This window comes from Mercenaria mercenaria, chromosome 4 (assembly GCF_021730395.1).
Source record: "Mercenaria mercenaria strain notata chromosome 4, MADL_Memer_1, whole genome shotgun sequence".
Taxonomy (NCBI): Eukaryota; Metazoa; Mollusca; class Bivalvia; order Venerida; family Veneridae; genus Mercenaria; species Mercenaria mercenaria.
The window spans coordinates 797,671-822,113 of NC_069364.1; the positions used below are offsets into that span (position 1 = coordinate 797,671).

Sequence of the window (24,443 nt, forward strand, 5' to 3'; positions counted from 1 at the left end):
TTAATGTACACTAATTGAAAAACGCATTAAAAGTAGTGGTAACTTGAGATTTTTCCTACTTTTGTGCTTTATATTTGGGATACATGAAGATTAATGTGTCAATATTCTGCCAGTTTGGTAAAACGTAAACATCTTATAATGACATTACACTTTTAACATGGTCTGCACTTCGTATTTGCTAATACAAGCTATAGAATGTAACACCGGCAGTTAAATTTCTACAATTTCTGGACGTCAGATGCTCATTTTGACTGCTTCGCGGGTTCCGTTTATTGCACATATAGATTTGAATTAATTAATTTTCTTGATTGTGCCACTTATTGCTGTATATTCGTTCAGTTTTAATCACACTCTTGCATTCTAATGTTGTCTGATAGGCGCATAAAGCAGAATATCTATGAAAACACGCGATTTTGGTGGTGGGTGGGGTAGAAAATAAACGCAACGTCGACAGAAATATCAGCGTATTCATAAAATATACATGCAAGCAATTAGACGGGACATTTATCAATACACATTTCTCATTTGAACCATCTGGGTGAAATAATAGGAGTATGGCGACTGATATATCCTGTTTTTTCTTGATTCAGTTGAAATATTAGCTCTCTCTCAGAATACGGACAGGTCCCGCAACCAAAATATCGGCAGGGATTTTCGGCATTTGGGTATCGGAGAAAAAAGGTAAACATATCTCAGTTCTATCATTTTGAGCAATCTCTTGTTTAAAGAACAAGAAAAAATTGTCTCTTTGGGTCAGCTGGAAGCAACTCACAAGGCTTCTGATTGGTGGAAAAAGTATAGGGTATTCCACGGTGTATATTTACCATGTAAAGTGATCTCCAATTGATGTAAAATATGTTAAATGTGTTTGTATTTCAAAAATGGATTAGTGGCTAAAATCACATGGAATAATGTATTTGGTGCGGGAAATATGCATGTTTTATCAATAGAGCATTTTCATGAAAAATATAAAAAAAAATTCACTGCCGGTCTATGGGTAACCGAGTTCTTGGATAGTTCTTTTATCCTGAGTAGTGGCATCAAAAGTTTAAATGTTAGAAAAAGCCCGTGACCGGAAACATTACAATGTGGGCCTATGGAAATTGAGTTAGTTCCCGCTGACCTGATGGATAGTATTAGTATTAGTGCGTATATGAGTTACTTCCCTTTTCAGTTATATTGACCTATTTGTTGGCTGAGTCACTTTATTTTTATTTTGGAACTAGTTGAAAATGGATTTTCATCACAATAAATTGTTGTGAGTTCGCACACATTTCAAAATAGTTAACGACAATGTAAGTTTTACTTCATTTAAATATTCATGAAAACTTTCAAAAAGTGTTGTTTATAGATAACTAAACATCGCGAAATCTTCGTTTTTTACTAAAACTACGTTTATGCATGATGCAAAACATCTTGCATTAATCAAGATAACATTCGCTGAATCAGATAAAATATTGTTTAGTTTGCTAAACTTCTTTGACGAACACGGCATTTAATTAAACTATGGAATTTGTTAAACTCTTCAACTATTTTTACCAGACTTCGTGCGCTGCTGTTGTATTTATCTGCGCATTAAGCGGCGCGTCCATGCCAAAATTGATCCTGATATCAATGGATGGATTTCAGTTCGATTATCTGGATTTAGTTGCACCAAATGAAGCTAAAAACTTCCAGTTTATGATAAGAAATGGAGTGAAAGCTAAATCAATCATGAATGTTTTCCCGACAAATACTTATCCCAACCATTACACGCTTATCACTGGATTGTACCCAGAGAGTCATGGAATTGTAGACAACAAATTTTATGATGCGGTGTGGAACGAGTATTACCACTTCGATAACAGGAGGGACAACGTTGATCCATTCTGGTATGATATTGGAGCAGAGCCGATTTATGTCACAAATAAAAAAGCAGGTCCTTTGCGGAACTCGGGCTCGGTTGTTTGGCCAGCAGGTATCGGAAAAGTCAAAGGTATTGGAATCGACAGGTTTATTTCTTACGCAGATTCATGGTCCCGCATTAATAACACTGAACGTGTTGACACGATAATCTCGTGGTTCACTGATAAGACTGTTCCTATTAATTTAGGACTCCTGTACTTTTTGGAGCCGGATGAAATTGCTCATGCAACCGGCGGAGGTTCTAAAAATGTTACAGATATGATCAAAGGTGAATTAGATAACGTGTTAGGACATTTATTCAAGAAATTAAAGGAGAACGGTCTCCTTGATGAGATGAATATAATTTTAACATCTGATCATGGCTTTGTAAACTACAGCAAGGATAAGGCAGTGTTACTTAATGATCATTTGAATTCGTCTTGGTATAAAACAGGCTCTGTTCAGTTTGGAAATTATGGCGTTACTAAGAATATCTTTCCGGAGCAAGGTTTGTATGCTTTAAAAACATACTTTATAAATTTAGATTAGTAAAAGGAAATTAGTTTTATGTAAAAAGTTGACTTTTTTTTTCTTTTAAAAATATTCAGAATATAGTCGTTTTATAAAGCTTGGGGTCAAAGTATGAATTTTGCCAATGACCTGTAGGAAGCAGACATTTGTTTGGTTCTAATATTCATGTTTGGAAAAGATATTGGAAATTTTACATACTGAAAGCGTTAGATGTTAACGATTCCTGTTTATAGGACAAGAAGAAAGTGTGCTTCAAGCGCTGCGTAGCATTCCATATTTAAAGGTGTACAGAAAAGGTGGCAGCGAGTTAGAGAGGCTACACTACAACTCTAGTACAAGGATAGCCCCTATTGTTATCACTGGATCTGAAGAGGGAGTGGTTATATTTCCAGATGAAGCTAGTCGAGACAGGATGCCAGATGGTAATTTAAAAAGGCTTTTAGCTTGACTATACGAAATATATGTAAAGCTACCCTACTCACTCCGGTGTCTTTTATTACTAAATGGATTTGGTGCATACTTTAACTAGTTGTTCGATATCATCACCAACAGCATGTGATACATGATCAGTAACGCTAGTACCAATATTTTATAAGTTGTACTCCTTTTTAAAAAGAATTTTAGGGAAAAGATTTAATGACAATTCTTTCAGTCGCTGATTTGATTGTTCAAAACACTGCATCATCAGAAACAAGCATCGAAATAGTCGAGCGCGCTGTCCCCTATGACAGTTCATGTTTCAGTACTAATAACAGGTCATTTTGCTATACAGTTATTACATTTGTCCCTTTTATATGGTTCTGAACGCAAAGAAGTTCAAACATACCCCATGCACACATGAGTTTACTTTTTATTCTACTGAGTAATGTTATTCATACTGGACTGATTATTAAAAGCATATAACTTTATACAGTTTTCATATCATCTCGCGATGGATGTTTATGTCTTTTTTATTTACTTGTCATGAAATTCTAGTTGGTGTCCATGGATATGACCCCTATCTTGTGCCTAGCATGCGTCCATTCTTCATTGCAATGGGTCCAGCTTTCAAAAAGGGCTACGTGTTTGAACAGTTTAACTCGGTGGACATATATCCGTTGATGTGTCATATATTGGGCGTGGAACCTGCTCCAAATAACGGTTCTTTTGAGAACGTGAAGGGCTTATTGCGAGAGAAATCTGTCACGAACAAGACGACTGGCAGTTCAACAACAGTAACCATACGTGAGTGCAGTCTTTTTATACACATAATGAGGCTCAATATTAGAGCTTTTTTTTTAACTTATGCATGTACAAAAAATAGATTACCTACATTTAAAGAAAGTTGCGTAATCATTTCAAGGTGCTTAAAGAGACTCAAGGCCATGGAAAATGTTAGAAAAAAAAAACAACAAGCAGAATCAGAAACATATGTTTGTTCAGTCTTCATCACTATTCAAACAGAGTATTTGTTTCTATTTCTTTCTATTTTAACAAAATAACTTACTTTTCCATGAAGAAAGCTTCAGTGATATAAACCTACTGAAATCGTAGAACATATTTGGATAGATTGAGTCGTTTAAGAAGTTACATGATTTGTGTATGGTGAGTAAAATACTTTAAAGTACATTTGTTACAGTGGTAATTTTTGCCGGACTATGTGCACTACTAGCTGGGATATATTCCTTCTGTACCTGTCAGAAGGCAAGGAAACAGCTTAGACTTGGTAATAAGAAAGGACCTGAAGTTACAACCTCTGGGTCTGCGACGGTCAGTGCAGACGTTGAACGTCATGACGAACTTTGTTTATAATGTGTGTATATCTACATGGTACAACAGCATTTTAAGAAAGTAACTGATCTAGGATTCACTCACGATCAAATGTAAAAAAAAACGTTGTGTGTATAAGGAATAATAGAGTGATTTATTATATTTCGTTTGATACTAGTTGCTTTGTCAACAATGGTACTTCTTTCACAGTGAACATCCAGCCAAAATGGTATCGTTGATAGATATATTTACTTTCTTTTTCTTTCAATGTATTACTAAATGTATCAATGTATATATTATATTTGTTTTTCAAGCGGTGTCTTTCTTAATCCAATTTTAAAGACTTGACGAAATGCTTACTGTTTTAACCCTTACGCTGCTAAATTTCTATAATGAACTTGTCCATCTTTCAATTTGGACAGTACCATTAACTGTTAAAAGGGGCGCTTACAAAAAAAGATACTGACTAAATGGCGAACAGTGCAGATCATGATCAGACTGCACGGAATCAATTGTGTCCAGCATGATAAGGGTTAATTGACATTACAATCACAGTCATGATCTGTAGGAACCAGAAATGATGCAAAAATTGAATAAATTTAGTAGTTTTACTTTTACTTAGACTGAGCCACCATTTCTGATAACAGACACAGAGAGCATGCACAGCTGAACATTTTTTGCCGTGTAAGCCAATGCACAGACACTTGGGGTCTGGAACCCCGAACCCCTCCAGCCCAAACTACTACGCACCTGTATATATTTTTATCATCATCATTGTATATCCAGGCACAGACTATAATCACACAAGCAATATTAAACTTATTTGAACTAATTTGAAAATATATATAATCTCCCACTAGCTTACAAATGCACTTAAGCTAGTGGGTGATTATAGTCTGTGCCTGGATATACAATCTAAACTAAGAAGATTGATTATAGCTTTACTGCAGGTATACCTAAATCGGAGAGTGTACGAACGGTCACTGCTCCACTTACCAGTTAACAACTGGAGCTTATCATTTGACGTTAACATATCTGATGTGCCGTCAAAATCATATTTTTATGGTGGAGAAACTGTACCGACATCCATTTTAAAAGCATCCAGGTTGTTAACCTCATTTGGATAATAATAAAAAATTGAAACACATCAAACGCTTGAATTGTTTGTAACTGTATAGCTTATATGAAAGAAAACGTGCCATCATAATACCGCCCATGCATAATAAAAACATCAGGTTAACACAAGAAGTAATTGAATTTTTTATTGTAAAAAAATCATTCTTTAACCTTTTGATTTGTACTGTTTTTCTAGCGTTTGTGCCTTGCCTGGGTTAGGCATCAATTTTCATGCATTTTCGACAATTTGGGCAACTTTATTTTCGTCATTTTCTTAAACAGCGTATGCTTGTGCGTAGTTTCGGGTGACAATAAAAAACCCTTGATCAAAATCACCTCCTATGAAAAATAAAAGGGTGTTACAAAATCCCCTTCATAGTTTTGAAGGGTATAAAAATGCCCTCTATGAAAGGGGCAGGGTGTCATAATCCCCTTCATGAAAATGTTAGGGCTATCATAATAACCTTCATGAAAATTAATGGCTATTCAAATTTAAATGGGGGTTCTTTATTCAGTCAAGCAATTTAGTGTTTATTTGGTGCTAACTGGTTGACATACTATAGTAGACCGACCGCTTATCTCAGTAGGAGAGCGTTGGTCTACAGATCGCGGGGTCGCGAGTTCGATTCCCGGGCGGGGTGTAGGTTCTCCGTGACGATTTAATAAAAGACATTGTGTTTGAAATCATTCGTCCTCCACCTTTCATAATTCATGTGGGGAAGTTGGCAGTTCTTGCGGAGAAAGGTTTTTTTTTGGGGCACAGAACAAAAAACACGGGTTATTTTTCCCATGACTGAAATAAGGTTAAAAACCCGGGGGATAAACCCAAAAAAAAAAAACATATTTTTGCAAAATTTTAAAAAACTAAATGTTTTGCCCATATATAAAAAATTTTAACATTTTCTATTTTGAAAAAAATTCATTTTAACTCGACTTTTCGAAGAATAGGGGGTTTATCCTACTCGCCCCAGGGGTTGGGCGTGAGCGTGAGCGTAAACACAAATGTTAAATTTGCGTCCCAAACCCCAAATATTTTAAAAGGGTCCTTAGATATTTTTTCCCATATTTTTGCAAAACTTTTTTTACCCATGACCCCATTTTTGAAAAAAAAGGGGGGAAGGCAACTTTTATAAAAGCTTTTTGGGAGGGAATTATGGCCCCTTTTCGATTAGAATAAATTTTTAAAGTTTGCGTACCACCCCAAATTTTTCCCAAAAGTCCATTGAGATTTTGGGTTTCATTTTTTTGATACTTTACTTGTTTACCATCATAAACCCCAGTCGGGAAAAAAAGGGAGGGGGAAACCCTATCAAGAAATTTTGACTAAATTTTATGGCCCCTTTCCCCCTTAGGATAAAGGGTTAAAGTTTGGGTTTACCCCCCCAAAAAATTTTAAAAGTCCTTTGAGAAAATTGCTTTCATATTTTGCATACTTTTTTACCATCAGGGACCCCATCGAAAAAAAAGGAGGAGCAACCTATCAAGCATTTTGCCCGGGAATTAGGGGCCCCTGTTCCCCCTTAGAATATGCTTATTGTAATTTTTAAAAGGGTTTTACTAAATTGTTTATATTATAAAAACAAGCAGAGAATATTTCAGCCCCCTGTCCACTGACAGCTTTTTTTACATTTTTGCTATTTAGAAATTTTAGAAATGTTAAGTTGGTGCTTTTTTGGGGTCATTTAAATACTTTTGGTTTTTTTTTGATAACCCCGATAATAACTTAAAAAAAACGATAAGAGAAAAGATTTTTCAGTTTAGTCTGAACACAAAACTAGTTTCAGTCTACCGTCGTTTAACTCAAAATTCCATTTTGTTAAATTTTGGATAAAAAATAGTTGTGTTATCCCGCTTTTTTTAAATTATAAAAATTAAAAATTTATTTCCCCCACGGGTTTATTATCATTTTAAATAAAAAATTCTTCAAAAACCAAGAAAAACTTATAGCGGGACACTTTTTTGGATTGGGGAAATAAAATATGCAACAACCTTCGGCCCCCCGGGTATTAAAGGGTTTTCCCGCGAATTTATTATCGCAGAAAAGTCCCCATGATTATTTCTGCAAGGTGGGGAAAGGAAGCGGGGCGCAAAAAACTACTTTTTGGGTAACATTTTCTTTTTAAAAATTTGGGGATTTATAAAAGGTTAAAATGTTAAAATTTAAAAACGAAACAAAGTCATATGGGCGATTTGGGTTTTTTTTTTTCAAAATTTTAAATTTTAATTTAATTTTTAAAAGGGTAAAAATTAAGGATGCATGAATTCAAACGTTCAGATTGTTTTTTTATTTTTGAGGGGAAACCCTAAAGGTAAAGGTAAGTTTTTTTACCGTCGTTTGGTGGAAAACAATTAACAAAAGCCTAAAAGGAGCTTTTCTGCGACCCTAAATTAAAAAAACTTTTTAAAACCAATTACCCCCTCCCCTCCACAGTTTGTTGGTACCCATTTAAGCTGGGCGCTGAGGGCAGTCATTTTTAAAGTCCCCTTTCCCCCAAGAACACACCCCCAAGGGAGTACCCCAAGGATTCAAACCCCGGGGCCTTCCCTCCATGGGAAAAGCGCCCTTACCCTCTCGCCCAAAAGGGTTTCCCACAAAACTTTCAAAAACTAAACGTCAAAACTTTAAAGGGCCCCAAAATAAGGAATTAAAATCACATTACACAGTCATGTAAAGTTATTGTTTTATAGGTTTTGGTAAAAAACCCCCCGTTTTTTGTCCTTTTACTGTACAAAAAAAAGGGTTTAAATCCCCAAAAAATTCGAAATTTTTTGGAAAAATTTTTATTTGATAATTTTATCATAGATTAATGAGGAATGAACCCCCTTCCCCGACACATGAAATTTTAAAATTAAAAATTTTATGGGCAGTTCGTGAAAAAATAAAACTTTTTTAAACCCTATAAAAGCATGAAAAGCTCGGCAGCGATAAAAAGTTGTTTCTACAATTTTTGGTCATTTGAGTTTTTGATGCGGTAACACGTATTTTAAACAAACTAAACCCCCAACCGGATCTTAGCAGCGAGCAGATTTCGGGATTCGTTTGGGAAAAAAAAATTGGGGGGACTATCAAAAAATTTTAAAACACTTGTTGCAATAAATGCTGAGGGGGGGTATGAAAACCGATTGTACATATCAAGAAATATTTTATTTTTCCCGGTTAAATACATTCTTTTCAGTTTTGTCCTAAAAATTGCCGAAAAAACGTCATACTTTTCTCAACGTGTTTTTTTTATTAAAAACCCCCTCCCCAAATTACACAAGGTATTTTATGCAAAAAATTTCGTTTATCTAAACCAATACTCGTGTTTGGGGTGTTTTTTAAAATTGTTTTTCCCTTCCAAAAACCGGGCGACATATACCTACCAGGCATTTTGTTATGTAGAAAAAAATGGAAAGTAAAAAAGGGGCGGCTGTTTGAATACTGAACCCCGTCTTGCAAATATCGGGTCTAATGATCTGTACCCCCACTTGTTAGCCCATTTTGAACCAAAATTTGCGAGAAACGTGGGGGGATTTCCATAAACCCACTTTTTGTCTTTTATCATCCCGAATGTGAAGTTTTACGTTTTCCCAAAATAATTAAATGCGCATCAAAAAGTTTTTTTTTGGTATTATATTTTCTTAATTTAATTTTTAACCCATTTAGCTCACTAGAATGATGGTTTTTCCCAAAAACGCATTTTACCTGGAAAGGAAAAATTTTTTTTTTCATAAAAGCGGGTAATTGTTTAAAGGAAAAGAAAAATTTAAATTTTCTTGATTGTTTAAATTTAACTACTGTAAAAATGTCCCTCTGCATTTTGAAAACCCAAATTTTTCCCTTTTGGGTATTTTAGCTCCGTTAAACAAAATGGTTTGACACAAAAAACCCGCTGCAAGATCCCGGGGGGGGTTCATTCGTTTATATACTGTGGAGTGGGGTTTTTTCCCCCTTATGAAAAAAAATATCTAAAATTTTTTCCTAGGTAAACTTTAAAATTTACTTGGACAAAGACCAACCCCTTGGGTAAACTTTCATTCGGGAAAATTATACCGACAAAACCTGTAATATTCTAACTTATAGGCAATTGTTCTGGGGGGGATAGAAAATCCCTTTTTTAGGAAACCCATGTTTTCTCGTTTTTACTAAAACAGTTGAACTTAAATTGTCCACATTCTGTTATGTAAAAATAAAAACCAACTTTTTACAGGGGTAATGGGGGGGGGAAATAATGTTGGGACCCCACAATAATCAAAAAAATTGGGAAAATGAAATTTTTTAAAAGAAACGGGAAAACTTCTAAAAATAGAAGGGAAAACCATCAAAGTACATGACTTTGTTAATGGGAAAAATTTTTTATTTGCTGTTGAAAAAAAATTAAAACCCCAGTTTTAAAATTTTTCTTCTACTTATTATAAATGTTTGGAAATTTTGGGATGGGGGTTGGGAAAAAAAAGGTAAATGCAGTGTGAAAAACAAAAACGAAATTCCCCCCAAAAAAGTCAGGTTCAAAAAAAACTACAAAAAATAGCGGGTTTGATGTTTTATTGACGGATCTTTGGTGGGTTTAATTTGGTTTAGTAAATCCAATCTCAGTGATCATAGCTGTTGAGGTTTCTATGGGGGCCATTATCGAAAAATGAAGATCATAAAAAAAAATTGAAAAATTTTTATTGTATTGCTGTCATGGGGGGATCCAGTGAGGGGGTCAGTGGGGTCCGGACCCCCTAAAAAGGTTTAAAAATTTTTTATTAGACAAAAGGGTTTTAAAGATTCATTAAGACTGGCAACTTTTTAATGGGGGCTTATTTTTTCAGTCGAGATTTTTTGGACGGGTAAAATTTGGGCAAAATTTTAATTTTAAATTATACGGGATCAAAAATAAAATAAAATCTAAAAAAAATAAAATAAAGTCTGTTAGGACAATGAATTGGCAAAAAATGTATGAAAAATTTAACTGGTTTTTCAAAAATTTAAAAAAAAATAAAATATAATAAAATAAAATAAAAAAAAAATAAAAATAAATAAAAAATAAAATTAAAACAAAATAAAAAAAAATTTAAAAATACACCCACTTTAGAAAAAAGGGCAATACATGATTATATTTCTTTTTCCCATTTTCCCCTTTGGAAGTCAATTAGTCGTTGGAAAGGGGCCCTTTAAACTTAGTAAAGGGCCCAATCTTTGCAAAATTCGTCAGTGCACCCCCACTATGGTCTTTTTTCATATCATGAGGAGAGAGAAGAAAAGAAAGAGAGAGAGAGAGAGAGAGAGAGATTTAATTTTTAAAGCATTTTTTTTAAAACATAAAACACAAAACTTTTCCCCACTTCTTTTTTTTTTTTTTGGTCCTGGGGGATTGAATATAAAATTAATTTATGTACATGGGGACCCCAAATGTGAACCACCCTGAATCTTTTTTGTGTACATTTTTTGGGTTTTATTTTTTTCCCTTTAAAAAACATTATATTATTTTATTATGTTTTTTTTCTTGTTTTATTCTTGATTCAAAAAGTATTTAAACAAATATATGATGGGGGGACCCCTGCAAATGGATGCCTGTTGGGTAAACAAAAAAAACAAGAAAAGAAACTTTATGACTACCCTTTGGTTTTTTTAATAAAAAAATTGTCATTTTTGGGTCAACATCTTAATTCCTGTTTAATATTGAACTAAATTGAAGTTGAAGCCCTTTTCCACAAATTTAAGGGGGAAAAAACCGCCCATAAATCCCCAAGGGGGGTCTGGTCATAAAACCAGGTGAGGCCCACCCCAATAAGAACAGTTTTTTGTTATCTCAGCGGGATAAGGTTTTTAAAGGGACTTAGATTTAAAGGGGCATGAAATTTAATTTTATTTTAAATTTTATAGATTTTGTTTTACCGGGCAGCGTGCAAGTGGGCGGATCAAATTAAAGAAAGGGATATTTCAAAGTATTTTTTTTCATTGAGTTACTAAAGTATAAAAGGGTGGAAAATTAAAAAAATTTCTTTTTTAAAAAATATAAAAATTTTTTCCCTTTTTGCTTTTGGGAAAAATTTTTAAAATTAGCAAAAAGTATTTAGTTGATTTTTCGGGACATTTTAAAAGTTGTTAAAATTTAAATAATGTAATTTATATGTTTATGATACAGTTAATTTACAATGTTTTTAGCATTTTTCTAAGATTGTGTCATCATTGTTTTGTTATGTACGCAAAAATCCACTTCAATAAACATATAAAAAGAAAATTAATTTCTCATTTCGAATCCATGTCATTTTTTTTTTATCAAGTTGTGCATGCGGGCAATTTTTTCCCAAAACTGGGTTTTTTGGGAAACATGTTATGTTTAAAAGTTAAAATTTTTAAAACCAGTCTTTGGGGGAATGGGGTTTAAGGGTTTTTGTACTAAAAAATTTCCCTGAATTTTTTGAATAAAATTTTTTTGTTTAGGTCACCTTTTCCCCAAAAACTGTAAGAGCTGCGGGCTTTGAAACTTTTGCCCCCTTTAAAGTTTTCATCATAAATGACTATTTTTTTGGGCCAAAATTACCATTAACTCGAACCTGCATTTTCCCCATTTTAAAACTTGGGAAATTTTGAAACTGTAACTTTTTTTCTTACATTTTTTTCCGGGAAATGCCCCCGTAAGTGGGGGCTCTTTTTAAAAAAATTTTTTATTTCCCGCATTTTTAAAACCCCCTATATTCTAATCCCTCTGATGTATTTGCAAAGTTGATGAAAAAAAAAAGGTACGCTTTATGAGGGTTTTTTTTTTTTAAAAAATTATTTTAAGTCTCCGGGAAAGGGCCCTTAATTTATTTTATAATGAAATTTTATAAATTCATTGAATTTAAAAATTTGGAATTTTCATTTTTTGTTTTTTTTAAACCTTCTGAAAGAACTTACAAATCTTTTTTGAAAAAATTAATTGTAAGTTTTTTTTTAATTAATTTAAATTAAATTTTTTTTTTTTTTCCCATTCTGCCCATTGATATTTCTCAAAAAAAAAAAACCTTTTCAAAAAGGGCCTTTCTTACAAAGTTAGAGACCAGGGGGCAAGAAAAAATATTTTTAGGGTTTTAAACATTTTTTTCAAGGAAGGGGGTTTATCAGAGAGGTTTGGGGAAATTTTTTAGGGCCCCAAAGGGGGTTTTACATTTAATGACTCGAACGACTAAACCCAAAGGTCTATACCTTTTTCTGTATTTTTTTAAATTTTGGGAAATAAAAGTAATTATAAAAACCAAATTTTTTTTTTTGAAAACATTCCCATTTGATGATTCCAATTCCCATTTATAATAACATTAAAATTTAAAAACCAAAATTTTTAAAAAGTTTTGTGGTTTAAGAACTTTTAAAACAAAATTTTTAGAAAAATTTTCAGAAAGGTAGGATAAATTTCATTTTTTCACTTTTTCCAAACTTTAATGGACCCAGTTTATTTTACAAAAAAAACCTAAAAACCTTCATTTATGAAAGCGGGGTTTTTAATAAAAATAATTTTGGGGTTTTTGATTTTTGGTTTTGAAATTTTTTGAAAGATTTATTTTTAAACCAAGTCTGAAAATTTTTAATAGGGGTGAAAAATTTTTTATTTCTATGGATTTTTCCATCTGGATAAAACTGGGGGTTTGGGGTATTGGTAAACCTGTTTAAAAAATATTTAAACCACACAAATGACCTTGTTTATTTAAAAAAAAAATCAAACGGCTTTTTCACCTTTTTAAAGGTCAAAATAAAATTCGGGTTTGACCAGTGAAAAAGTTAAAGGTGAAATCATTATAATTTTTTTTTTTTAAAAATTAAAATATTTTATATAACAAAGGAATCTTTGTGTGGTGTAAGTAAAAAATTTATCATAGCTGAATTTATTTAAGTTTTTAAAGAACTAAAACCTGTACTTGAACATTTTGAGGTGGCAGAAAAACAATTCATTTTAAAATTGGGGACACATTTTCAACAACAAACTTTTCCCTTTAAAATGTTCCCGTTTCCTTTTCAAAAATTTTGGTTTTTTAGCTCGTTTTTCGAAAAAAAAGTGGGAGCTATTGTACCCCCCCGGGGGTGGGTTTTGCCCGACGTTTGGCGTCGGGGTCTTTTGGTTTTTAAAGTTTTTATGAAAAAGTCAAATATTTTCTTTTTATTAAAAACTATTGACTTAAAAAACTTAAAATACTTATTAACCTTTAAAAGTCTCCCAAAGGGGAAACAATCCCCATAACTCGGGTTTTTGAATTTTGTTTAGAATTTTGCCCCTTTTTTAAAACTTAAAATTTTTCAGCTAAAAATTTTTGATTTTTCCCTTTCACATAATCTTCTGTTTTTTTTCAGGGGCCGAAAAGCAGACCCCCCGTTAAAAACACCAAATTGGTGAAATAAAAAACAGCCCTTTTTGGGCAAGATCTACCAAATCCATCTAGACCAACATAACTTCTCCAAAAACAAACGCAACACCCCCAGAAGTCCCTTTTTGGGCTAGGTCCCCCCAAACCCTACTAGGCCAAAGGGGTAGTAGAGCCCTTCCACACCAGGGGCTTCCAAAGACAAAACCCAAAAAAATCTTTTTTTGGGAAAAGACACCAAGTCCCACAAATACACCCAAAAAAAAAGAAAAACCCAAAGAGGAGTTTGATTTGCCCGTTTTAAAAAAGGGAAAAAAAGAACTGTTGACAGTTTTTAAAAATTTTTTAAAAAGACAGTGTAAAAAAAGTAGAAATTTTTACAAGGGTCAGACAATTTTGGGGTTTCCCATAGCAGCAAAATGTATTTCCCAAATATGGGGCTTGAGTTATATCTTTGTGCTTTTAATTTAGTTAAGATGTACCAATAATGTTCAAAAAAAAAGGGGTGAAAAACATTTCAAAATAATAAGAGAGGTGAATGGGGAGATGAAAGGGCAGTGAAATTTTTGACTTAATTTTAAACTGGGCAAATGCTTTAAATCAACATGAGGGGTTCGGGGGGGAAAAATTTTAAGAAAGGGCCTTTTGGAAGGGCCTTTGTTCAAACACAAAGAGCCTTACTTGAACTTTCTTGTTTCCCCAATTTCCCAGTGTTTTGTGAAAAGAGTGTGGTGGAAAACCTTTTTCCTGCATACATTTTAAAAAATTTACCCGTATAAATTGACCGGTTTCCTTAGCCTGGAATTTTAAAAAGTATATTTTCGTTTTCAAAGGGCATGTTCATCCGTTACAATATTGAATTTTTTATACTATTCCCCCCCCTTGGAAGGAAGTTTTCACAGGAAACAAGGGGATGAAACTAAGAAATTCTTCCTCCCTTTGGCCCTACTTTTTTCAAGATACATTTTTAGTTTATGTTTTGAATCTGGGGATGTATAAATCAGCTTTAAAAGGGTTTTTTTTTGCATATAGAACACAGTCCGGGGAAATTTTTCCTCTTCCCAAGTTTATTAGGCCTAAAATATTCTTTTTTTTCCAGAAAGTTACAATGTACCCTAAAAATTTGATTTCACCCGTAATATGGGTGTATCCCCTTTAAGGGTTTTAAAATCCCCAGGTTTTTAAAATTGGGACATTAGGTTCCCTTTTTCAGTTTGATTTTGTCAGTTTTTTTTAAAAACATTATAAACAGATTTTTGAACAGCATTGGGGTCCTGACCAACTGCGCGGAAACTATGCTTGGGGCGCAAACCCACTTTTGTTTGGGGTTTTTCCCCCGGGACGGTTTAAACATAAATTTTAAGTTAGCCCCTTTAAAAATTTTTTTCCTTCACTGTAAAAAATAGCCTTTTTTTCTTTTCACAGACTGCCTGAAAGTTTTGGGAATAGTTGTTAAAAATGGCCCCCTTTTTTTCAGAAACCATGCATTTGTGTCACATAAGGGATTCGCAGACTTTACAAACAGGTTTTCAATGAAGGGGAAAAAGACCCTGAAAAATTTTTCAAATGGCAGAACTTTTATTCCCAAAGGGAAAAAATTTTAAACCCCCTCATGTAGTATTCAAAAAAATGGTTCCTTTTTAGCCCCACTTCACAGAAGGAGGGGTCTGTTTCCCTATAAAAAAATTTTGAGTCCCAAAAGTTTTAACCCCCGGTAGTGGAATTGGTCAAAGTTCAATTTATTCAAACAAAGCAAACCCTTTTTTTTAAAAGTTTTATTAAAAAATTTTCCTTTAAAAAAATTTTTTTATATTATAGAAATTTTTTTTTTAGTGAAAATGCATCAGAAAAGAGATTTTTTTTTTTTTCCTTTTTGATTCCATTTCCCATTACTTGAGCAAGGGCAAATATTTTTTTCTAATCAATCGGGGCTAGCCCAAAAAACCCCGCACTTCATGAAAATCTTTTTTTACTTTGCACATTTTCTTTAAAAGATTCTTTTATTCCCGAAGTTTTTAAAAAAAGGAAATTTTTTCATCAGGGTTTAAACCCAAAATTTTGGGATTATTGAAAAAAATAGAAAAACCCTTCGATTGTACATTAAAAATTTTAAATTTTCCGTTCCCTTTTTTCCCAAGGGGTTTTTTAGTATGAAAAAGTTAGCTATTTGAAAAAAATAAGGGAACGTTTCTTAAAGGGAAAGATTCTACCGAGGTGCCTTTTACATGATGAAAATAATGCATTTAAGGGGGTCCAGGGGCTTCCTCCACCATTAAAAGTGGGGAAAATTACCATAAAATCTAAAAAGGGTTTTGGTGCCCCATTTAAAAACCAAAAAAAAAAACAAACAAAAAACAAGGATTTTGACTAAAAAAATGGCCCCCTTTTAATTTCAAATCTTGTTTAGTTTTTCGTACCCTTTCCCTAAATTTTTTGTAATCTGTTTTTACTTGCGGAATTTAAATTTTTTTTTTATACAGCAGCCGCCCTGCCTGTATCTGTGTTTCAATGATACATAAAATCTGTCCCAAATATTTTTGCAGTATTTTTTTCCCTTTTTTGGGCTTTTAAATTGGTCCCGTTTTTGCACAAGTTTCCCTGTTTTGTCAAAAATATGGGCATTTTGCTTTGAAAATTGGGAAAACTTGTTAATTGTCATTTATTTAACCCCTATGAAAAGTATTTAAAAAACTTTTTAAACTCGGCTATTTTAAGAAATTGTACAACCCCTTCCTACTTTCCATTTTTTTGTTTGCATCCACATTGGCCCAAAAATTCAGCAATTAAATAATAAAACTCTTCCCTTTTTAAAAAAAATAAAAAGCAAAACAGACAGTGAATAATTTCAATTGCAATTTTTACTTTATTTTCTTTTTTTGGGAAAAATTTTTATTTTTTACTGAAGTTGAAATTTTAGAAAATTTTTTTGGGTATTGATCATTTATAATTTATTAGCGCTTTTCCCCGCAAAATTTTTGTAATGAAAATTGTCTATCTTTTAATTTGGACAATTTAAATATTAAAATTGTTAAAATTTGTACCAAAAAGGGAAAAAAGGGCTTAAAAAGGCGAACATTGCAGATCATGATCAGGGCTGAAAATCCTTTAAACATGATCCACCTGGTTTTCAAAGGCAGGAAACATTTGTGTCGAACATGGTAAAAGTTAAAACTAATAGGGAAAAAACACTCTTAATTATTTCTCCTTCCCACTACTCCCTTCATCCACCCTAGAAAACCCCCGCATGTGAAAATGTCCAGCTTTTAGATAAACCCGATGGGAAATTTTTATTTATGCCCTTGGGAAATTTAAAAAGATTTTAGTTTTTAATTTGTCCTTTTTTTATAATTTTAAATTAAATTTAAAAAAAGATAATTTCATATATTTGGGATATTTCAGGGGCCGGGTTTGCAATGATGTGGCTACTGAATCAGATGACCAAAAGGGAAGACAATATTTTTTCTCTTTTTTTATTGCATGAGCACAACGTTATTGTTTTTTTTTCCCGGTTTTAAAAGCCCTTTTTAGCTTCCCAAATTTTCGAAGGGAAAAAATAGAGCTATTGTAAATTGCCCCGGTTGGGCAGCCCTTGGTTTTAAAATTTTTTTTGGGTAAAATTTATATATCTCTGTTTCTATCAAGCTATTGCTTGAAAAATTTAAAAAAGTATTTACTATCAAAATCTACACCAGGGACAATATCACCCTAAACCCGATTTTTTAATTTTTACAGAATTATGGGCCCCCGTAACTTTTAATTTTTGGTTTAAAAATTTTTGATTTAAGTCAAATATCTCTGTTTTTTTTTCAAAGCCCTTTTGACCCTTTAAACTTAAAATTTCCCTTTTTTAAACCCTCAAAATCTACCATGGAGGGAAAAAGTCTACATAACTCTTTTTGAATTTTGGGGGCAAAAATGCCCCTTTTTTTAAATTAGATTTTTTTGTTAATTTTTTTTTTATAGTCAAAAATGTTTTTACTATTTTAAAACTTTTTTACCCTTTTAAACTTTAAAAAGTTATTTACTATCAAAGTCTAAAACCAGGAGGGCACAAATTTCCCCTTACTCCGAATTGAATTTTTCAGGGGTTTTTGTCCCCTTTTTAATTTTGGCCCAAAACTCTAATTCGGGGGGTCCAAACACTTTAAAAAAGGGCGTGCCCCGCTGGCTTACAGGTAGCTTTTTTTTCAATTGAGTATTTTATTTACATAACAGTGGGCAGTTAACCCAATGGGCAATAAGGATTTTGGGACCAAGTAACTGCCTTTGGGAACTGCCAAATTCCCCCCATGTATCCCGGGTTTTGGGGGAAGAATGATTTTTAGATGCAAAGTCTTTAATAAACACAGAGAATGTTGCCTCACCTTTGCTCAAATTTATTACCCCCAATCCCAAAAAACTTTAATCTCCCTGTTGGCTATGCAACGGCCTGGATCCGATGTGCCTTTTTGGGATGCTTGACCCCTGGGCCTTTATCTATTATTTTTTTAAAAAAGATTTTTTGCAAAGGGAAATTTAAAAGAAACCCCAAATGATTTTTTGGTTGTTTCTTTCTAAATTGTTTAAGTAGTTTTTGTTCTTTTAACAATTTAGTCATTATGATTTGAAAAAAAGGTTTTCGCTAATTTAAAATTGAAAAATCCTTCTCTGAAGAGATAGTAGCAAGAGCCCCTTTAAAATTTGGGTTTGTGAAAACAGGGTTTTTCCCCTTTTACCAAAATGTTCAAATTTTTTGCCCCCAAGGGGTCTAAAAAAGGCAATGCCAGAATGTAAAATTATATACTTTAAAGCTTTTTACAAAAAACTGTGAAATTTCAATTCTAAGCCATCAGGCTGGATTCTGGTTTTTAAAAGTTTTAATATTTGGGGGTTTAAATCTATAATTTAAAGGGTTTAAAATTTTTGGGCCCCAGAGTAAAAAAGGCCATGCCCGTTTTAGGCATTTTAAATTTTCGTAAGTTATGTATAAAAACTTTGAAAATTTCTGAATCAATAAAAGCTAGCTCCTTGATAATTTTTCATGTGATATCCGGATTTTTTCCCGTCTACTGTACCGGTAGTTGTTTCAAAAGAACAATTCTCTTAAAAGGTTTCCCAAAACTAAGGAAAAAGGGAAATTTTAATTTCTTTTTTTAAAAAACAAAAGAAAATATTTCATTTATTGGGAAAAAGAAAGGTTTGGGATGAGAAAATTTTTGAAATAAATCGCAGTAATGTAAATTATTTTTTCTTGAAGTATGAAGAAAAATTAAAAAGACCTGGGGGGTCATTCTGTCGATTCATTGAAATATTCAACATAATACAAATTTCCTTTCTTTGGTTTCCCAAAAACCTTTGTAAAAATTTTTACCCTGCCAATCTTCATTATTTTTTGTCTTGCAGAAGTCTATTTCACTTTTCTATGAAAAAAATTTCCAACTCACTTTCCCCCAGTAAAGGACCTTTAATTCCCAAAAAAAACACATGCCCCCCGTGTGCGACATGTATAAAGATATTGTCAATGAATGACTGAGTTTTTGAAATGATGGGAAAGCCCCATTTATAGGGGGTATTATTTAAAGGTTTTTGAAACAGACATGACCAATTTGTTTCACTTTTAACTTTTTTGATATTGCCCGTTTTTCCCAAAATGGGAAAAAAAAGTTTGAATGACTAAAATTGGTTTAAAAATTTACTTTTGGTCTGCATTATTGATAACCAATGTTTCCTTTCCTTCCATGATGTGATGTATGAATCATTTTCAGTTTACAGTTCCCCAAAACACAAGTTTTGTTTATTTCAGACTTCCCGTATAGCGGGTTTTTCTGGGAAGATGGGCCCTTTAAAGCCTTCACACAGGGGAACTGGAAAATTGGGAAATTTGGTTTTTAAGAAATCTAAAATGAAAAAGTTACACTAACAAAGGGCTCATACAAAAGAAATGGTTTTTAAAAGAGATAGATGGGTCTGCTTTTGAAGGGGGGGTTCCAGCATGAATGGTTTCAAATTTTTTGGAAAGTTAAAAGGGAATTTAAATTTTAACAGTTGATATTGAGTGGTGGGAAAAATATGCTTGCGGTATTTCGATTTAAAACCTGTCTGCAGAAGCACAGATGAAAATATTTTTTCCCTGCTATTTCTGCACCGACCAGTGATCATATTCCCTTTTCAAAAAATGTAGCATAAACCTGATGCGGCTTATGTGACTTTTACCGGGGGTCAATACATTTTTCGCGATCTGTTTTTGTTGGAAAAAAACTCAGACCCCCAATTTCGTCAAAAAACACATAGCAGAAAAATAGTTTTTATTAGAAATCATGCATTACATTTAGATTTAAAATATAAAAAGAGCAAATCTGATTAAAAAAAATTTTAAAAAGTAAAAAACCCCGGGGATTTAATTATAATAAGTTTCATGAATCCCCCCACTCCCAAATTTCCCAAATTTACACATACGCAAATGGAAATAATTTTTTTAAATAAATTTTTGTAAATTTTGTTTTTGAATTAGGGTTTTATTAAAAAAAGAATCTTTTTTTTTTAAAAAAAGTTAAAAAAGTTAAAATTTTTATTAAAAAAAAAAATTATATAAAACAAAAAAATTTTTCTGCCGAAAATATCTGTAAGAAAATATACACCCAAAAGGCACATACTAAAAATGTCATGCCATTTCTTTTGATTTTCACAAAAAAAAATGTGTATGTTCTTTAAACTCATACTCGCATATACTTTGTTTGTTCTTTTAAAACCCCTTTTTTTTATTTTTTTGGCCCTTTTGTTTTTAAAAAATGTAACCCTATTACCCGCATAGGTCCCCCTTTTAAAGGGAAAATTTTAATTTTTTTGCGTATGCCGTGTCGATAGCTCACCAAAACCCCCTAAATCCCCCTTTATGACGCACATCAAAACCAATTTCCCTTTTTTTGTATCAAAAAAGTTACACATTTTACACCTCCAAAATTTTTAAAAATTTTACCGAAAAAAATTTTTTGTATTTTTATATGAAAGTATCAAGGATGTTACAGGGGTGTTACTTTGGGGGTTACTTATGTTACGTTGTCGAAAAGTGGCGTTTTTTTTGTAGTCAAAATGTTACAAATTGTTCCCCCTTTATTTCTTTAAAATTTTGGCCCGGGAAAACGACTTTAGTAGTGGTTTTTATAGATGTAAAAAAAGGATGTTACAAGGCTGTTACTTGGGTGTTACTTATGTTTCGTGTGGGCTAAGAAATGGGGTTTTTTTTAGTCAAAATGTTACAAAAATGTTACACCTCAATTTTTTAAATTTTGGGCCCAAAAAAAAGTCTTTATATGGTTTTATGATGGGGACAAGGTGTTACAAGGCTGTTACATGGATGTTACTTATGTTTCGTGTGTCTGAAAAGTGGCGTCTTTTTGTAGTCAAAATGTTACACATGTTACACCTCATTTCTTAAATTATGCCGTAAAACGACTTTAGTAGTGTTATATAGATGTAACAAGGATGTTACAAGGCTGTTACATGGATGTTACTTATGTTACGTGTGTCTGAGAAGTGGCGTCTATTTCTAGTCAAAATGTTACACATGTTACACCTCATTTCTTAAATTCGGCAGAAAAACGTCTTTAGTAGTGTTATATAGATGTAACAAGGATGTTACAAGGATGTTACATGGATGTTACTTATGTTACGTGTGTCTGAGAAGAGGCGCCTTTTTGTAGTCAAAATGTTACACATGTTACACCTCATTTCTTAAATTTGGCCGAAAAACGTCTTTAGTAGTGTTATATAGATGTAACAAGGATGTTACAAGGCTGTTACATGGATGTTACTTATGTTACGTGTGTCTGAGAAGAGGCGCCTTTTTGTAGTCAAAATGTTACACATGTTACACCTCAGTTCTTAAATTTGACCGAAAAACGTCTTTAGTAGTGTTATATAGATGTAACAAAGTTGTTACAAGGATGTTACATGGATGTTACTTATGTTACGTGTGTCTAAGAAGTGGCGTGTTTTTGTAGTCAAAATGTTACGCATGTTACACCCCAATTCTTAAATTTGGCCGAAAAACGTCTTTAGTAGTGTTATAAAGATGTAACAAGGATGTTACAAGGCTGTTACATGGATGTTACTTATGTTACGTGTGTCTGAGAAGTGGCGTCTATTTCTAGTCAAAATGTTACACATGTTACACCTCATTTCTTAAATTTGACCGAAAAACGTCTTTAGTAGTGTTATATAGATGTAACAAAGTTGTTACAAGGATGTTACATGGATGTTACTTATGTTACGTGTGTCTGAGAAGTGGCGTCCTTTTCTAGTCAAAATGTTACACATGTTACACCTCATTTCTTAAATTTGACCGAAAAACGTCTTTAGTAGTGTTATATAGATGTAACAAAGATGTTACAAGGATGTTACATGGATGTTACTTATGTTACGTGTGTCTAAGAAGTGCCGTGTTTTTGTAGTCAAAATGTTACACATGTTACACCTCATTTCTTAAATTTGGCCGAAAAACGTCTTTAGTAGTGTTATATAGATGTATCAAGGATGTTACAGGGCTGTTACATGGATGTTACTTATGTTACGTTTGTCTGAAAAGTGGCGTCTTTTTGTAGTCAAAATGTTACACATGTTACACCTCATTTCTTAAATTTGGCCGTAAAACGACTTTGGTAGTGTTATATAGATGTAACAAGGATATTACAAGGCTGTTACATGGATGTTACTTATGTTACGTGTGTCTAAGAAGTGGCGCCTTTTTGTAGTCAAAATGTTACACATGTTACACCTCATTTCTTAAATTTGGCCGTAAAACGACTTTAGTAGTGTTATATAGATGTAACAAGGATGTTACAAGGCTGTTACATGGATGTTACTTATGTTACGTGTGTCTAAGAAGTGGCGTGTTTTTGTAGTCAAAATGTTACACATGTTACACCTCATTTCTTAAATTCGGCAGAAAAACGTCTTTAGTAGTGTTATATAGATGTAACAAGGATGTTACAAGGATGTTACATGGATGTTACTTATGTTACGTGTGTCTGAGAAGAGGCGCCTTTTTGTAGTCAAAATGTTACACATGTTACACCTCATTTCTTAAATTTGGCCGAAAAACGTCTTTAGTAGTGTTATATAGATGTAACAAGGATGTTACAAGGCTGTTACATGGATGTTACTTATGTTACGTGTGTCTGAGAAGAGGCGCCTTTTTGTAGTCAAAATGTTACACATGTTACACCTCATTTCTTAAATTTGACCGAAAAACGTCTTTAGTAGTGTTATATAGATGTAACAAAGTTGTTACAAGGATGTTACATGGATGTTACTTATGTTACGTGTGTCTAAGAAGTGGCATGTTTTTGTAGTCAAAATGTTACGCATGTTACATCCCAATTCTTAAATTTGGCCGAAAAACGTCTTTAGTAGTGTTATAAAGATGTAACAAGGATGTTACAAGGCTGTTACATGGATGTTACTTATGTTACGTGTGTCTGAGAAGTGGCGTCTATTTCTAGTCAAAATGTTACACATGTTACACCTCATTTCTTAAATTTGACCGAAAAACGTCTTTAGTAGTGTTATATAGATGTAACAAGGATGTTACAAAGCTGTTACATGGATGTTACTTATGTTACGTGTGTCTAAGAAGTGGCGTGTTTTTCTAGTCACAATGTTACCCCAATTCTTAAATTTGGCCGAAAAACGTCTTTAGTAGTGTTATATAGATGTAACAATGATGTTACAAGGCTGTTACATGGATGTTACTTATGTTACGTGTGTCTAAGAAGTGGCGTGTTTTTGTAGTCAAAATGTTACGCATGTTACACCCCAATTCTTAAATTTAGCCGAAAAACGTCTTTTGTAGTGTTATAAAGATGTAACAAGGATGTTACAAGGCTGTTACATGGATGTTACTTATGTTACGTGTGTCTGAGAAGTGGCGTCTATTTCTAGTCAAAATGTTACACATGTTACACCTCATTTCTTAAATTTGACCGAAAAACATCTTTAGTAGTGATATATATATGTAACAAAGATGTTACAAGGATGTTACATGCATGTTACTTATGTTACGTGTGTCTAAGAAGTGGCGTGTTTTTTTAGTCAAAATGTTACGCATGTTACACCCCAATTCTTAAATTTGGCCGAAAAACGTCTTTAGTAGTGTTATATAGATGTAACAAAGATGTTACAAGGATGTTACATGGATGTTACGTATGTTACGTGTGTCTAAGAAGTGGCGTGTTTTTCTAGTCACAATGTTACGCATGTTACACCCCAATTCTTAAATTTGGCCGAAAAACGTCTTTAGTAGTGTTATATAGATGTAACAATGATGTTACAAGGCTGTTACATGGATGTTACTTATGTTACGTGTGTCTAAAAAGTGGCGTGGTTTTGTAGTCAAAATGTTACACATGTTACACCTCATTTCTTAAATTTGGCCAAGATACGTCTTTAGTAGTGTTATATAGATGTAACAAGGATGTTACAAGGCTGTTACATGGATGTTACTTATGTTACGTGTGTTTGAAAAGAGGCGTCTTTTTGTAGGCGACTATCTGCATGCTACTGAACACTATTTAAACGTCTTTACATGTTACTTAATGTTACATCTTGTTACTTGATGTTATTCTTGTAACAAATGCAAAGTGTGTCACCAAATTGGGCCAATTTTATGCCCTATCTCATAATTCACTTTGAATGACCACTTACATGTTTTATTGTATATACATACCTTTATGTCTGTGTATTTTATGTTTGTAAATGACGAGACTTTAAAGAAATAAATAGATATATCCCTTTACTGTAATGGGTATAATTGGTCACTTTCACCTCTTTGCAACAGTCACCAGGGACACAGGGTCTGTCACCGGAGTAGCTAACCGACTTAG

The 24,443-nt window shown here is 33.0% G+C and overlaps 1 protein-coding gene across 1 annotated transcript; it reads left to right on the forward strand.

The window, feature by feature from the left end:
* The first annotated feature begins 836 nt into the window (after nucleotides 1-836).
* On the forward strand, nucleotides 837-4,477 carry LOC123552577 (bis(5'-adenosyl)-triphosphatase enpp4-like). The gene is made up of 4 exons (XM_053540083.1): nucleotides 837-2,392; nucleotides 2,649-2,837; nucleotides 3,391-3,639; nucleotides 4,034-4,477. Exons 1-4 carry the CDS (start codon nucleotides 1,507-1,509, stop codon nucleotides 4,204-4,206), a joined length of 1,497 nt encoding a protein of 498 aa, XP_053396058.1. The 5' UTR covers nucleotides 837-1,506; the 3' UTR covers nucleotides 4,207-4,477.
* The last annotated feature ends 19,966 nt before the right edge of the window (nucleotides 4,478-24,443 follow it).